Raw genomic sequence first — 15,574 nt, 5'->3', positions numbered from 1 at the left:
TAGGATTTTTTATTTCATTATGTTTATTATAATTATAAAAAGCATTGAAATTTTTGATAAATTTTGAGAAAGAGGATGTGTATAAAGATATGATAGTGGGATATGGAATGCTCAAAAGATGATGCACAGCGGATATACATACCTAAATACGATTTAGTTCACGGAAACAGAGAGAACCTGTTTGGATGGTTTAGAAGGAATGTTGAAAGTGGATGTGCCTCTTCCTACTTCCTGAATCCATTATCAATTGCTTTGCAATTTCCAAAATAATAACTTTTTTTGTAATTATTAGAACAGTTTAAAAATTATTGTAAAATTTTAAATAACTTTTCTATTTACATTAATTATATCATTAAGTTAGCAACCAGAACGAAGTATCACTTCTTCAACTCAAATATAAAATAACAAGAATTGAATTTATCATTAAATTGCACCTCTGTTTCGGTTCGTATTTTGAGTTTCATCCTCAGATAATGATATATGCATTGATTTTGTTGTCGCAGATATTATCGTTGTGGTTGAACCAGAATGTAACACTGAAGCTATCATTAAATAAGTTTAAGCGGCCTGTCATGTAATTTAATTAAATATAAGCTGAATGAAAGATAGAAAACACTATCGAAATGTCTCCTAAAATTGAATTGAAGTAATCTTTGCGTTTCTGATTAATCCAATTTGATTGTTGCAACTATTTAACTTTTCTTCAAAACACTTGTGTTAGAGTCATTCTTCCAGTCAGTTTCCCAAAACAATCCATCGTTTCTTACGCAACTCGTTCAATGAGTATTATTGAGTGAAAAGAAACGAAATTCATACGTTGCGTTGTGTTGTCTCAGCCTTCTAATCAGTGCTTCTAAATGAATTTATCAAACTCAGATGATGATTATCTCTTCTCGATAAGCGCTTTTAAAATATAAATTCAATCAGCGTCACCTTTTACAATATTGGGCAATAACAGGAGCGCTAGAAACAACCGCTCAAATCTATTCATTGCAGTTACGATTTCTCCTATTGTCATTTTAATATTTAATATGTAGAAGCAATGATAAATTACTAGAATATTTGATTGAAAATTGTTGATTACAATTTTGAAGAAGCTGAAACGGAGAAACAAGAATAGAATATAAAAATAGCAGAAAAGTAGCACAGATGAGACCAAAGCCAAAATAAATTAAAAATAGCTCTTTGGAAGAAATTGAATTGTCTGTGTGATAAGTAAAATTGAGAAGAGAAATTTGAAGAAAATTGAAAATCCGCCATCTGCAGTGGTTAGTTTGTATTAAGAAGCATTATGCTGCATATTGCTCTCATTATTCTACTCTACTCTCTAACTTAGTCTTCCTATTTTATTCTCTCAAAACCTGCGAAAATGCTATCAACTTCTCAAATATAAGATTTTTTTTTTTTTCTCATATTTGTTTTTTATTAATTTATGAAACTATGCATTCGGCACATTAAACGTTAACGATTAATTATTTCAAAATATGGCAAGTCCGTAACTAAAAATTTTCCTCTCAGCATTTAATAAGCACCATGATTGCTTTGCAGACTAGATAATTGCAAGTGCTGTAGTTTCAACATTCTTAGCCCTCTTCGACACATCCTACCACTCTATGTGGATCCCTTATAAGTGATGACAAAGATCTAGAAGCCTTTTAGATATGCTTGCATCGTTGAGACGAACTTTTGGTAATGTGTCAGTGTAATTGACATTCCATTGGTTACAACATGGTTGATTGATTAGCATAAACTAGGAGGGATAAAGCTAAAGAGATGAAATCAGGCAAACCAGTGATGATATTTGTAAAATGAATTCCTTGTTCGTCGATGACACGCAGACTAATACAATAAGTTGTCTGTGTGAATAATCAATAAGTAAGTAAGTTTGCAGGGACAGATGGAAGTGAAAAAGAAATCCGTCACAACAACATTACTGCTACAGGAATTACCAAATCTACATGATGATGATGATGATGACAGTAGCGAAAAAAGCGATCAATGGGAAATTAATCATTTAGTTGGCATCAATAAGGTTTGTAAGGATTCTCTTGATAAGCAAAGGTTTATTTACATGGATTTATTTGTTTGATTTGTTTGTTTCATCAGATTATCATCCCTTTTGTGTAGATCGAAACGAAATGATTTCTTATCTGTGGACAGGCAATTAGAAGCAAAGTGATTCTGAATTTGTTGTCAAGAAACATTCAGAAAACACATGAAATTCCCCAAACTTATCCCCGAAGATCATTGCATTTTTCTCAAATAATGTATCAGTTTGTTAGCCGTCTTCTTTCTTCTTTTTTTTTCTTCTTCTTCTGATTCTGATTTTCTAATTGACGAAGTTTTTGTTGGTAAAACATTCCATTAATAGATTTGACATATGAAAAAGAGTTGGAACCCTTCTGGCATTATTGAGTATTTTTAATTGATTATGGCATATTTCATATTTGTTTGTTTTATCTGGCCTGTTTTAATTCACCTTTCCGGATAGATTTCTATAAAAGCGAAAAAAGTTTTTGAAATAAATGTGTTTTCGAATATTGCCGGAAATTTTGGTTCATCTCGGTAATTTCATTTGCAATACGGTTTTCCTCAAGTGATGGCTGATGTTTGTATAAACTTATTCATTATTCATTGCTATTTTCGTAAAGCTCAAGTGAAAGCTTTCCAGCTGGACTATATTAATAGATATATCCTCCTTTTTCTTCTCTTCATTGCCTATTAATTTAACTTTAGTTTTTTCATCTTATAATATTCCTGCGCTTCAACTTTCTTCTAATTTATTTTTCCTTTATTTTTCCAAAAATACCTTTTGACAAATGAGATTATTAGATATCTATGTCTGATAAATCAGCTAAAAGATTTCATTAAAAGTCTTATCTTCCATAAACTTCCATGATCGTAAATTGTATAGCATTGGTCATACTGTCGTCACCCTCAATGTTAAAACTTAACCTTCTTGTGAACTATTCAAGACGTTTTGTGCGATTATTTTCATAAATTACTTCATCCTGATCAATAATAGGGACGAATTAAAATTGTGGAGAATGTAATGCGAGGCGCACTTGTTAATCATTGATGAGATAGATTCATAGCGCTGCTGAAAAAGCCGCCCTGGCCCTGTGAGTGAAAAGGGAGTAGTATTCGGCTGGTGACTTCAGGAATGCATGCGAGATAGGCCTCAATCAATGGTTTCACTGTTCCTTTCACATAACAAGATACCTACTACCATTTCTAGTAAATAGATCATCCCTTGATGCTCCACAACATACACTCACTCTCTTCCTTTTTTACTCTCCTAACAACGATTCTTATTCTTCTTCCCTTTACTTGCACTATGCTGAGATAATTATCAAAATTTGCCACTTGATACTTCTCAAAACTTCAAACACCATCACATCATATTATGGCAGCAGCATTGTGTCATATAAGGATATTTCCTAAGGCTTTTATTAGTCTGTTTTGCTCTTCCAAATGTAAAATAGTTGATATTTTATAATAAAATGCTTGCAGTCATAGATGAAAATAAATATTGAAGAGAAATATTTTCAAAATTGAACCAATGGAGCAGTCTAGAAAGAAAATCGAATCTTGTCTTCTTTACTGATATTCACTACTGATATCGCATTCTTTTCCCACATAGAAAAAGCTTTATCTGTAGATTGTTTTCATATTTTTATCTCTTATTACAAGCGGTCTTTGAAAAGTAATTTTTTTCTTGCATAAATTAATTAACCTATGCTCGCTAGGAATACTTGCGATGCAATATTTTGCTACTTTTGGACCTTAGATGTGTGAAAATGCAATCAAATGTGGTTGTAAAAGAGTCTACCAAATGGTTCATCGTCTGGAGTACAGGTACTGGCAACAAATACTCCAGAGTAAACCTTCTATTAAGAGTAAACCTTCTATTAAGCTTAGTAACATCAAAAACATGTGTCACTATAAATAACAAGCTATGTTGGACACTTTATCAGTTCATTCTTATTTCCGAACTTTGCGAAATATTCAGAAAGCTAATATCACTGTAAGAGATTGGATTAAATTCAAATTCAGATGGTTGGTTGGAAAAAATATGCGCGAATAATTTTGCCTCACATCGGTCTCATTATTTTGTCATTGTTGTATGCCATTGGTGGTGCACTTGCATTCTATCATTTGGAACGACCTAATGAAATTGCTGTGAGACGTGAAAGCTTGAAAGATATTTCTGCTCAAAGAAAATTGATGCTTGACGAATTATGGATTATGCTGAATGATGAATCAATCTCAGATGGTATATGCAGTATTTATAATCAATCAGTCTGTCATTTAAATCTGAAATATAGGAATGCAAGAAATTTGGATTCATAGAAATGATAAGGCCAACTAAAGTACTTGAGTAAAGTTAATATCTCTCACTCGTATCCATTGGTCAATTATTTATATTCAATATTAACTTGGTATTATTCAATAATTATACAATATATGAGTGTTATCTATTTTCCAACTGTATTATAACTGATTAATTCTTTACAGAGGAAATTGAGCGTATAGCTATCCATCACGTGGACAATGTGACACGAGTTTTGTTTGAAGCTTTTGACACGCATTACATCACTGCCTCGCATCTACGAAGTAGCACTGCGACAACTTTAACTGATGATTTTGTGGAAGAAGAGGAATATAACTGGACCTTCACAACAGCTCTCTTCTTCACAGCTACTCTTTTGACAACAATTGGTAAGATTTCATAGATATTGGTTTTCTAAACTTGAATTAATTAATTTAGCTAAGCTCATTAAATGTCGCATTTACTTCAGGATACGGCAATTTGGTACCGGTAACATTCCAAGGACGCATGTTTTGCATTGTTTATGCTCTATTCGGTGTACCGCTTATACTCATCACTGTTGCTGATATCGGCAAATTCCTCAGTGAAAATATTATATGGCTGTATGCAAAGTATGTACGCACGCTGAAATGACCTAAAGGGCGGGGTGGATCTCTTCAATTCCGAAGGAGTGGACAGTGACTTGTAGAGAGGTAAATCCCGAAGATGGCTCCCTCCTTTATATCCTAATATATAGTGTAGGTATGAATATATGCAGATATGCAGAAGCGAAAAAAAGATGCAAAGAGAAGAAAACTGTATGTATCACATCAGTGGTCGGTGAAATAAGTGGTACTGTGAAGGATCAGCTACTACAGGTGGGTTTTACCGTTTAGTAAAAAACATAATTGAATCGGGTTTCATTTTGCAACAGTTGTAGTTCGGACTGGAACAATATGTCTCGATACCGATCTTGCTAATTGTTGGAACGCTACTTGGTTACATAACAATTGGTGCTGTCTTGCTTGCTTTGTGGGAACATTGGGATTTCTTTTCTGGTTTCTACTTTTCATTTATTACTATGACTACGGTTAGTTTATTACTTTGATTGCTGAATTGCTACTTAATTTTGTACCTTCCTATATTGCATCAAACTTTTTAATTTTTTTTTCAAGCGGAAGAATTAAAAGATAAAAACAGTAAGGTGACATGTTTTTGAAATTTTAAGAAATACTTTGATTTCGGAAAATCGGTCATTTCAATTATGAGAATTCCATTCAATTCCGACATTTCTTAATCATATAAATTCTGCGTCGTTTCTCCTCTACTCCTATTCAGTCATTTGTTTAAGTCTTGTTAAGTCAAATTTGCTTTCAGGTTGGGTTTGGCGATATCGTACCAGTTAAGCAAGAATACTTTTTATTCGATCTTTTCTACATTGTTGTTGGGCTAGCCATAACGTTTGTTTGTCTAGTTATTTTCATTTCCATTTCTAACGAATATTTGATAGCTCTTTGATTCAAAATGAACTTCTATAGGACGATGTGCGTTGATCTGGTTGGAATTCAGTATATTCGCAAGATTCATTATTTTGGACGAGCCATTAAAGATGCTCGTTATGCTCTAGTGAATGTTGGTGGAAGAATGGTACATGTTCCGGATTTAATGCGATATGCATCTGTTTTACATCAGGTATATATTTCTGAATCGAAGGAAGCATTATTCTCAGTCATTCGTATTAGATAGTCAGGCTTTTGTACAGTGCTAATGCTTCCTGAATCTTGGTGGGCATCACTGTATTTGATGTGATGCGATGACATACTAAATTAGTCAAGCACAGCTCTCAAATGAATTGACTTGACCTATCTAATTCTTCTCTCCTCACACTCGACAAAACCGATATTTAATGCAAAGCAGGATATTTGAGTGATAGTAATAGTTGCTGTTAAGTTGTTTTATGTCGTATGGACTGATTTTTCTTATTTTCAGAAATATGGTCAGAAAAGACAGGGACACCAGATACGGCTAAAAGGGGCTTATACTCCAGAAGATTTACCTCTCATTCGATACATCGACTATGGTTCATTAGCTAGTGAAGACAGTCGAATGCACTTTTTCACTAACATATTTAATAAACCTAATGAACTTAGTACGGTTTGATAGAGAATAGATAGGCTGCTATCCATCCACATCAAAATTCCAATTTTATTTCTGGAAATATCAGAGAAAAAATTCAAAACTTTGCTAAACTGTAGAGAACGAATGTTACATTTTACTTGTCGAGTTAAAAAAAGAAGAAATATATTCTTACTAGACAATCGTCAGAATGCTAGATGAACACTCGATTGAATAAGCATGTTTCCTCAAAGATTCAAACACGATACCAAAGTGTTGTGCATCTGTTAAGTCTATCAAGTGCAATCGGTTCTGGCCATGATTTATGGATTTATCTGGCCAAGATAATAGACTAGGTTGGTACAAAGGTAATCACAGTTTTCGTTCCACTAAATTTGTTGTTCCTAATTGTAATATATTTAATAAATTTGGCTATATCGTTGTTCTAATGCAATTCTTGTTTCATAGTCTTTGCTAATCGCTCGTATGTGATTTGAATTAGGAGAATGATACTATATAAAAGGAATAGAAGAGTTCAAAATGAACCATAAAGCAGTGGAAGCAAAGTAATTAGTGATATTATCAGCTCATTTGATCTGCCAAACATTGTATAATGTAGTGTTTCATGAAGTGTTTGGAAGAAACACTCAAAAAAAGAGATAAACAAGCAGTGGAACTCCAGGAGTAATTGAGAGCAATTAGCAAAAGTGATTGTTTTGCTAATTGCAGGTGCATCTTAAAAGCTTAACATCAGACATCTCACAATAGTTTGACTTTTAAAAGAAATTAGAAAGATCAAAAAGCTAAAGTCAATATCTGATTATTAAATGGAACTTTCCGTTACCGAACATAATAAAGATGGAGTTATGATATAAAGTGCAATGGATTTATATCGCCATTTATACTGACTTATGCGATTTATACCGCGAAAGCCATGACGGCTGATTCTAGTAGTGCTTGAACGCTTTGATGACACTACAACTTTCTGAATCTTTGTGAAGTATTGTCAAAAAATTGATGGGATATATGAGAAATAACAATATCTTCAGCCACAGATAGGATCCAGTTCTAACAACTAGCGTTATAGAAATCAAACAAATTGGCCTAGGCTATCAGTTATATCATGCCAATAGAAAACTACCATTTATTGAATCATCTCGACAAAGTTTTGCTAGGAAAATTTCTTCGCCTTCAGCGGTGACTTTCTACGCCATAGAGAAAATTATTTTTTTGATAACAATTTCTTGGTTACTATATTATCAGTTGTTGTTTGATTAATGATATATTTGGACCTGCTTATAATTTAAAACTTATAATGCTGCAATCATTTGTTATAGGAATTTTAACTTAACAGAAGCAAAGTATTACTATTTTGTCAGTCGTAATTGTGGAGAATATTTATTACTTATGTTTTCTAAGAGAACTTAATAAATATGAATAATAATTTGCAACATTACTTTTTCGTTCATTTCTCTAAATTGAGTGCTTTTCAAAGGACTCGTTCGGTTCATCTTTTCCTGCATTTCTCCAACAGATTATTTTTTCAATAATTTAATTTGGTGAAATTTACAAAGCATCACGACTATTCCGCTAGTTTATTGGTTCACAATCACAAATTTCAATCTAACTCAATTACACATTCAAACTGTACACATTTCACTGTAAAGCGAAGTTAACTCTTGATATCACGTGAAAGATAATTGCAATTTAATTAACTTCCAGGGAACGAATAAATTTCTTACTTAAAAGATGACTATGGAATGTCTATTATTTTAAAATCTTCATTCCAATACACAACAAGTCCTTCATCTACTTCGTGAGTTTTTTTATGCAATCGCAAAAACAGAGATGAAGTTAGACGAGCTGATATTACACCATAGTGAAAACAGCCGCTCCATCTGGATTCATCTCACTGTGTACAGCGAAATCAAGCAGCACCACTCGGCAAGACACTCCTGCTTTTTTTTCTCTTGCACTATTTTCTAATTTCCTAATTATATTTTCTCCCTTATCAGTAAATATCGCACTACTAACAAACTTGACAATACACTGATCATGCAAGTCCCTTGGTCAGTGTCAAATCAAACTTATCTTTTTCAATAAAAGTGGTAATTATAACTTCCTAATTTATTGTCCCTCAAAATCATAAATCAAGGCAATAAATAATTCTGATTACAGCATTTTTACATATGTAACACTATGTCTAAAATTTCTACCCAGTTACTTCTTTCTCCTGAATAAAATAACTTTCAGTCGTCAACACCGGTTGCTAAGCTTATTGCCATTTAAATAATTATCAGGGAACAATTCGACTTGTTTATCGTTTGAACTGCTACGTTTTGCTGAAAATGATGAAAACTGAAAAAATGAAATGCACTTCATACGGAATATCTAAAAAGGAATAAGAAATGATGTATAACAAAGCAAAAGATTCTCTAAGATAGGCTAACTGTAATCTAGGAAATATCATGTTCCAACAGACTTCAAAATATGCTTCCCTATTCAACTATTATATCATGATAATTGAGTGGGAAAGCACACCAATTAAATAAATTGATGGAAAAAAGACCAAATGGAGAATTGTTTTCAGAAGACGGAATTCAAAAGTACTTTGAGGTATGGTACCTCCAACATCAAAGAAAGTCAATGAACCAGGTCTCTTGGTTTTTCCTTCTCAACAATCCCCACTCTACTACATATTTTACTTTGCTGATAGTGACTCCTTATTAGAAGTAAAACTGGAAGTGAAACAGTAAAAGATAGGTTTTTTAAATCACGGAAACATTAAGCTTAAAAAAAAAACTAATCGTAAGTAATAGAAAAAATTTTTAAAAATGACAGTGTTAAAAATCTTTATCTAACTTAATGTCTCCGCTACTTAGATTTGCTTTCACACGGACAAAATATTACATTTTTTCAGTCATGACAGAGTAGGTCAACATAAACTTGTTTAAATTCCATAATATTTCAAGAATTTGTCATTGTACACTTCTCTCGACTACGATGATATTACAGACAAGGAAAAAAAAAAAAGGGAAATAGAGCTTGAAAGAGAAATAACACAACTAAAATTACGAATACGGGAGCGTGACCGAACAATATTTGATCTGGAAGAACAGATCCGAGGCAAAGATGCAATTATCGTTGACAGGTGTCAGCTGATCGAACGTCTTGAGCAGTTCCATTTTGAACGATCCTCACCTGATCAGGTAAGGACTATCTTAAATTCATTTCTAAAGACAAACTAAAATGTGATTTCTAAATTAATGAGTAATTCTAACTGCTTCCTCGACACTAATTTATCGATACAAGTGCTTTATTTTATGTCAGAAATTTAATGGCTAAAAATGTATAACATTGATGAATAATTGTAGGATTCTTTGGAGGAAAAATCAGAAAGTACCGTTAAGTATGTGAATGTGAATGAAAATGATGCTTTGAAAACGGAACAGGAAGCACAGTTACTGGAGGAATTAGAAGAAGAACGAAAATTCAAAGTGAAGCTTATGGAGCAAAATGCACTTTTATTACAGCAATGGGATGAAGCATTAGCGTACGTTGAGCAGGTATATGTCTGAAACAATTACAGTTAATTAGTGGTAGTGCCGAGTACAAAACTATTCTTTCAATCCTTGTATCATCAAATTTGAACTATCAAAAATCTTTTTGTAACAGTAATCCGTTACTGATCCTTATATACAACTTCCATCAGGTACAAAAGATGCTCCAAGCCGAGCTGAAGCGGACCAGCACACTTATTGACGAAAATGCGACCATGAGGAAGCGTATCAATGAAACATTAGTTATTTCTAAAAATGGTATACAATTCGTAGCACTCCTACTTGTACTATCCAGTCTTTATCTATATTCATGGAGTTAATTCAGTAACAAAAAAGTTACTCTTAATAGATATTTTCCCACTTTTCTCCGTTAAAAACAGGCAAAAGCGTCAGTGTCCTGGCCTTGTCACACCATTCCACATATTTCGATGAATGGATTTCACTGTTTACAGCAACTTCTGTCGGGAAGTTTGAGCTATAGCAGACGCTAATACTCTAAGCACTGAAATCAGAAATTACTCTTTTATATAATCTCTATTACTGCATATGCACTCGTTATTCAAATATAATAAAGTGACTTCCTCTACATTCTTATATATATACATATATATCCATTGCAAAATTTTGAACAGTTTTGTATTCTTAAGGTGGAAATGTAGCAGCAATTCTACCACTCAGTGAAAACGAACTTAACAATTGAGTAGTGCCATATCCTTTTGACTTTGGTGATAACGTTATCATGTAATGGAACTTGAATAATTATGCTGCTCATGCCTTTGTCAGACATGCTGCTCTTATCTAGTCAATATTCTTCTTCTGTTTACTTTGCACAATTGTGTTTATATTTGCGTCATTCTGCAAACATTCTTCAAAATACTCTCATTCTCTTCTATAAATCCCCTATGTACGTACTACAAAGGTCCTTCAATTCTTTTTTATACTTAATGAACCATGACCTGATCCACCAATTAAAACTACTGTCATTCATATAGCTCTGTCAAGAACAATGACGATGTCATCTGACAGTCTCAATCTTTGTAACTACTACAATGATGGTTGGAAATTAGCCGTTTCAAGTGAATAGAATATGTGACTGATAAAGCGTTTATAACATACCGCATAAGAATAATCTATATACACCGGTGAGGCCTTTGCGAATCAATGACGAGGGATGCTACGATAGATGCTATAGCAGTTTCCCACCTACCTAATAACTAATCTACCATTAAATTTCTGGCAAACAATCAGGATGGGAAACTTTTTGCATACAAAAATGTCAGGAATATCCCCAAGAAACCGTCTAACCGAAAGCAAACACCATCGACAAAAGTCTGAACCAAATTGTACTGCTGATGGCAGGAAAAAAATTGGATTAAAAAGTGTTAGAGCAATATATCATTATTTAATGACGTATAGATTATGACAATGTTGAAAACAAAAATCAACCCAAAATTTATTCTTGTTTTTATGAATATAGAATAATTTTCGAAGTATAGTCATAAAAAAAGTGTATGTTTCTAGAATTGATAAGTGAGCAATCTATTGCAGAGAACAACAAAGTAAGCTCACTCTAAAATAACTCTGATAAGCACTGAGTCACCCGAATATAAAATATAGATTGCATTCAAGTGACGTCATTAATAGTTTACAATAGTTTATGGGATAACTGGATCTACTGAACAGAAAGCATAATCTGAAGTTAAATAACAATATTGATTATATCGATTACTTTCAGTAAGCAAATTAATCGTTGATTTAATTTGAACAAAGTATTAAAAACTTTCTTCCCAAAACTTAAAAATCTCTAGTGAATAAAACTTCAGATTATTTCGAACTTCTCGGTGATCAAGTGACTCTCCGTTGAATACTGTATAATCTCGTCTACATCCATCTTTTGTACTGAATCTACCTAAATTAACAAAAAATAAGCAAAACAAGACTAATGCTTACTAATATCATCGCAAAATATGAAGTGTTATTCAAATTCTGATAACCTACAGCAATACCATGTACTCAAAGACTGCTTCCAATTTCCTTTAGACACCATAAAAAACATTTACAAACAAAATAAATCTTACCAACAAACACAACTTTGGCATCAGGATTAACGCTTAAGGAAAGAAGAAAAAATCAGAAACTCACAGCCATATCACAAAATAAATCTGTGCTTGTGAAGCGTACAGTTACTGGAAAGAAATGATCAGCCTGACCATTTGGAGTGCTAAATTCCAAAGAACCAGTTTTATTCGATTCATCAACAACAGGCAAGCTCCATACAAGTTGCGATCTTGATCTTACATATTCGTAAGTACCTTCACATTCCGATATTACCGGAACAGCTGCCGGTCTGAAAAATGCATGCAAAAGTTTCTAGTATACTTCTAATTATCATAAATTTTAATACAGAACAAAAAACATTTTTGAAAAAACACACGGTAAAGGAATGACGATAACGACGCTATTCAGTGTCATATTTTCAGCCTGAAGTGTATATTCGATGTTCACTACACAGCCATCAAGATTTTCATTTGGCCAACAGTTGACTGGAATTCAGAATTTCCTTTAGAAAAAGCTTTTTGATCTAAAAAATTCCAATTTGTTTTGAATATATAAAGATTAAATTTTTGGCAAGCATAACATAGCGTATGAAATCAGAATATTCATTTTTTACTAAACAACAGTTGATATTGTTTGCAGGACGCAGCAATAAAAAAATTTATGGACTGTAAAACAGTGATAACGACAGTACACTGTGTGAACTCATTGTAGAAATTTAAACAAACTTGAAATGGGGAGCAGTTCTTCGCTATTCAGAAGCAATCGCCACTTTAGTACACCAATATCCATATTTACTGGAAAAGGCTTCTGCACTGATTTTAATTTTAACAATGACTTTTGCAACCATTCCTTTTTATCGAGATTCGGATGTACCTCAACATATAGTCTGCATTATTACTGAAAAATAAAATATTATACGTGTATTCATATTCCATTCTTACCTGTAACTGCGCGCCGTGTTTGTCATTGTTACTCATTTGAACACAAATAGTAGCAAACTGCGGACCGTTTATTAAAAGTGAAGCACTACCCAATACCTTCAAAAAAAGAAATATAATCATGAATGATGCGAATAAAAAATGACTTTGTATAGTTACACTACACGAAACAATTGAGAATTTTAATTCAGCTAGCAGTGTTGTCATATTCCTAATCAGTTATCGATACGCTCATTTAAACTTGAAGAAATTCAAGTAATCGATAAAACCTTGTACCAATGAAACAGATCACACAACAGAAATATAAAATATAAGATCCATGTTTCATGTTTTTCGACTAAAATTCAGTGTCCTTCCCAAAAATTTTCTAAATACAAAAATGGTATACCTCTCCACTCTCAAGACCACCATCTCGTGATACTGAGGCCGACAGTTTTTCTTCAATTTTAATATGAACAGGAGCGTGTGAAGCAATAGATGGATCGATTTCCGATGCATTTCGATCACTTGCATCAGTAATGTCTGATACACGCAAAGGAGTATCGACTATTTGCCCTTGAATAAAATATGCAGTAAATGGTAAAGTGTAATGACTTAACCCTTTATTGCATTGCAATGTTTGATTATGGATGAAAAGTCTTCTAATATACTAATTTAATTCTTAACAAAAATTGAAACAGGAACATTCAGTTGTGAGCAAGGAAAGCACGCAACTATGACAGATTAGTTAAATGAAAAGTACATGATAATCTTAAAAAATTACTTCATCGCAACCGTCAAATGTCGAACTTTTTATATGGAGTCCTATATATGACTGGACTTATGTCTTTCAATATTCCAAAATTATTGAAGTTCATTAATGGTACTTCTGCAAATCTATATATATGACCGACCTTCTCTCCTCAGCTGTTTTAAAAATTGGTCATCATCAGCATTTTTGGAGCCAAGCTTCAATGCTTTGCCACTGCCACGTATAGTTGCTAGTGCCTTTGGTTTTACAGCGAGCCGAACAGGCGTATCATCGATAACTGCTGTTAAAGGTACCGATGAAGAGCTGATAGCTGTTGCGGTGCTTCCCATACCTAAATCATCCACAGATTAAGAATAAGCCATGCAAGTATTTTTAAATAAAACAATGCATCATTAGAATAAAATACTTCTTCCTGATTTTCGCTGTTCTGCCTTCAATTTCTTCAATTCCATGGCTTTCTGCGTCATCAATTCGTTAGCAGCTCTCTCCTGAGCCTAAAAAAGAATGAAACATAGAATGACAAATTACACTTACCATCTAATCTTATTAACATGAACCTATGTCACTCAAAAAAACTTACAATCTTTATCTGGTTGAACACTCGTTCTTCATGAGAATCCATTTCCGTAAACGTGCGTATTTGTGCCAGGTTGACATTTTCACGATATCCAAGGGCGACAATTTCATCAAAAGCAAATATTAGGTCGAATAAATTTATCTGTATTTCTTTTTCGTCATTCGAACGACAATATTCCGGAATCTGAAATGTAATTTGAAAAACTAAAGTCATGAAATACGAGAAACAAATAGATGTAGTAATATGTTACAGGTATATTTCTAATGAACTTAAGTTCTTAAAAAATAAAAGATTAACTAGAGTTCCAATCCTCTGGTTTTATTAAGTAACCCCTTGACAAATAAGAAGTCACAGGCAGTAAATTACTATTTTTTGTCACGTATTATTTTTAATAGGTTTGTGAAGGTAATTTTGTGAAGATAATTTTGAAAAAAAACACGTGATTATTTATAAATGTATTTATTTTTAAAAATAATTGAAGTAATTCTCATCACTGTTTATTCACTTTCCGAAATTACCTTCACAAACTTACTAATTAATAAGAATAGCCTCGTCATCATTAAAAAAACGACAACTAACCACTCTTGAAAAAAGTCGAAGAGTTTCTAAATCCTCTAAAATATTCGAAGCTTTAGTGGTGATCAGAACAACGTGTACGCTGTCCAGTGGATGGAAAACATAACGAACACTGTCCGTTTCAATGAAAGTGTGTTGACGTTGTGCTAAAATAAATAATTCTTTACAATTCGTTTTAAACACAGTTTAAAGTTTCAAGCTTAATTATTACATATAATTATTAGAAATGAAAACAGCTACTCTTTGATTAAGTGGACTTACATCTGTCCGAAGCAATTAACTTAGGAAAAGCATCCAACAATCCTTCTAACCGAGCTTTTGTCATGTCCGAAATGAAAACTCTTGCCAAAAGCGCTAAAAAAGTAGCATATCTAACAAGCGAAAAACAAAATCAAATTGAATGTACTGCCGAAAGCTCATCTATATCTTAGATTAATGAACATTCACTTACTGATCAAATCAGTAAGACTTTATTACACGGGTCTAATTCACTGAAAACATTCGAAACATTCTACACAAATATTTTGATAGAAATGGAAGCATACGTTTCCCCGTCTTTGTTATAATTGCTGCTCCAATGAGAACCATCTTCGTATCTGAAATACTTATGAATTATCATCTCTTCTATTGTTCTCTCATCTTATTATGCTTAAGCTTGATACATATAAGAAATTATTGAAATCATTC

General features: G+C 32.9%; 3 protein-coding genes across 5 annotated transcripts; 2 read left to right on the top strand and 1 right to left on the bottom strand.

The window, feature by feature from the left end:
• Window positions 1-1,897: 1,897 nt before the first annotated feature.
• On the top strand, window positions 1,898-6,472 carry Bma-twk-40 (Uncharacterized protein; the record flags this gene model as incomplete). Of its 2 annotated transcripts, XM_043077015.1 has the most annotated exons (9): window positions 1,898-2,032; window positions 4,057-4,276; window positions 4,519-4,722; window positions 4,803-4,944; window positions 5,091-5,190; window positions 5,253-5,402; window positions 5,690-5,772; window positions 5,851-6,004; window positions 6,302-6,472. In XM_043077015.1, 9 exons carry the CDS (start codon window positions 1,898-1,900, stop codon window positions 6,470-6,472), a joined length of 1,359 nt encoding a protein of 452 aa, XP_042932949.1. The 2 variants fall into 2 exon arrangements, with proteins under 2 accessions (XP_042932949.1, XP_001900430.2); XM_001900395.2 differs by lacking the exon at window positions 1,898-2,032.
• Window positions 6,473-9,045: 2,573 nt separating this feature from the next.
• Window positions 9,046-10,307, top strand: Bm10858 (Uncharacterized protein; the record flags this gene model as incomplete). The annotated part of the gene is made up of 4 exons (XM_043077014.1): window positions 9,046-9,082; window positions 9,443-9,636; window positions 9,802-9,993; window positions 10,140-10,307. The coding sequence occupies 4 exons, from the start codon at window positions 9,046-9,048 to the stop codon at window positions 10,305-10,307; spliced, it is 591 nt and encodes a 196-aa protein (XP_042932948.1).
• Window positions 10,308-11,806: 1,499 nt separating this feature from the next.
• On the bottom strand, window positions 11,807-15,475 carry Bma-copd-1 (Uncharacterized protein; the record flags this gene model as incomplete). Of its 2 annotated transcripts, XM_001900393.2 has the most annotated exons (12): window positions 11,807-11,896; window positions 12,130-12,334; window positions 12,422-12,530; window positions 12,771-12,918; window positions 12,987-13,082; window positions 13,372-13,538; window positions 13,877-14,065; window positions 14,141-14,228; window positions 14,315-14,494; window positions 14,891-15,033; window positions 15,149-15,241; window positions 15,433-15,475. In XM_001900393.2, 12 exons carry the CDS (start codon window positions 15,473-15,475, stop codon window positions 11,807-11,809), a joined length of 1,551 nt encoding a protein of 516 aa, XP_001900428.1. The 2 variants fall into 2 exon arrangements, with proteins under 2 accessions (XP_001900428.1, XP_042932947.1); XM_043077013.1 differs by lacking the exon at window positions 15,433-15,475 and having other exon boundaries at window positions 15,149-15,212.
• Window positions 15,476-15,574: the final 99 nt, after the last annotated feature.

This window comes from Brugia malayi (genome assembly GCF_000002995.4).
Source record: "Brugia malayi strain FR3 genome assembly, contig: Bm_v4_Chr1_scaffold_001, whole genome shotgun sequence".
NCBI classification, from domain to species: Eukaryota; Metazoa; Nematoda; class Chromadorea; order Rhabditida; family Onchocercidae; genus Brugia; species Brugia malayi.
This window is presented reverse-complemented; position numbering and strand designations above follow the sequence as displayed.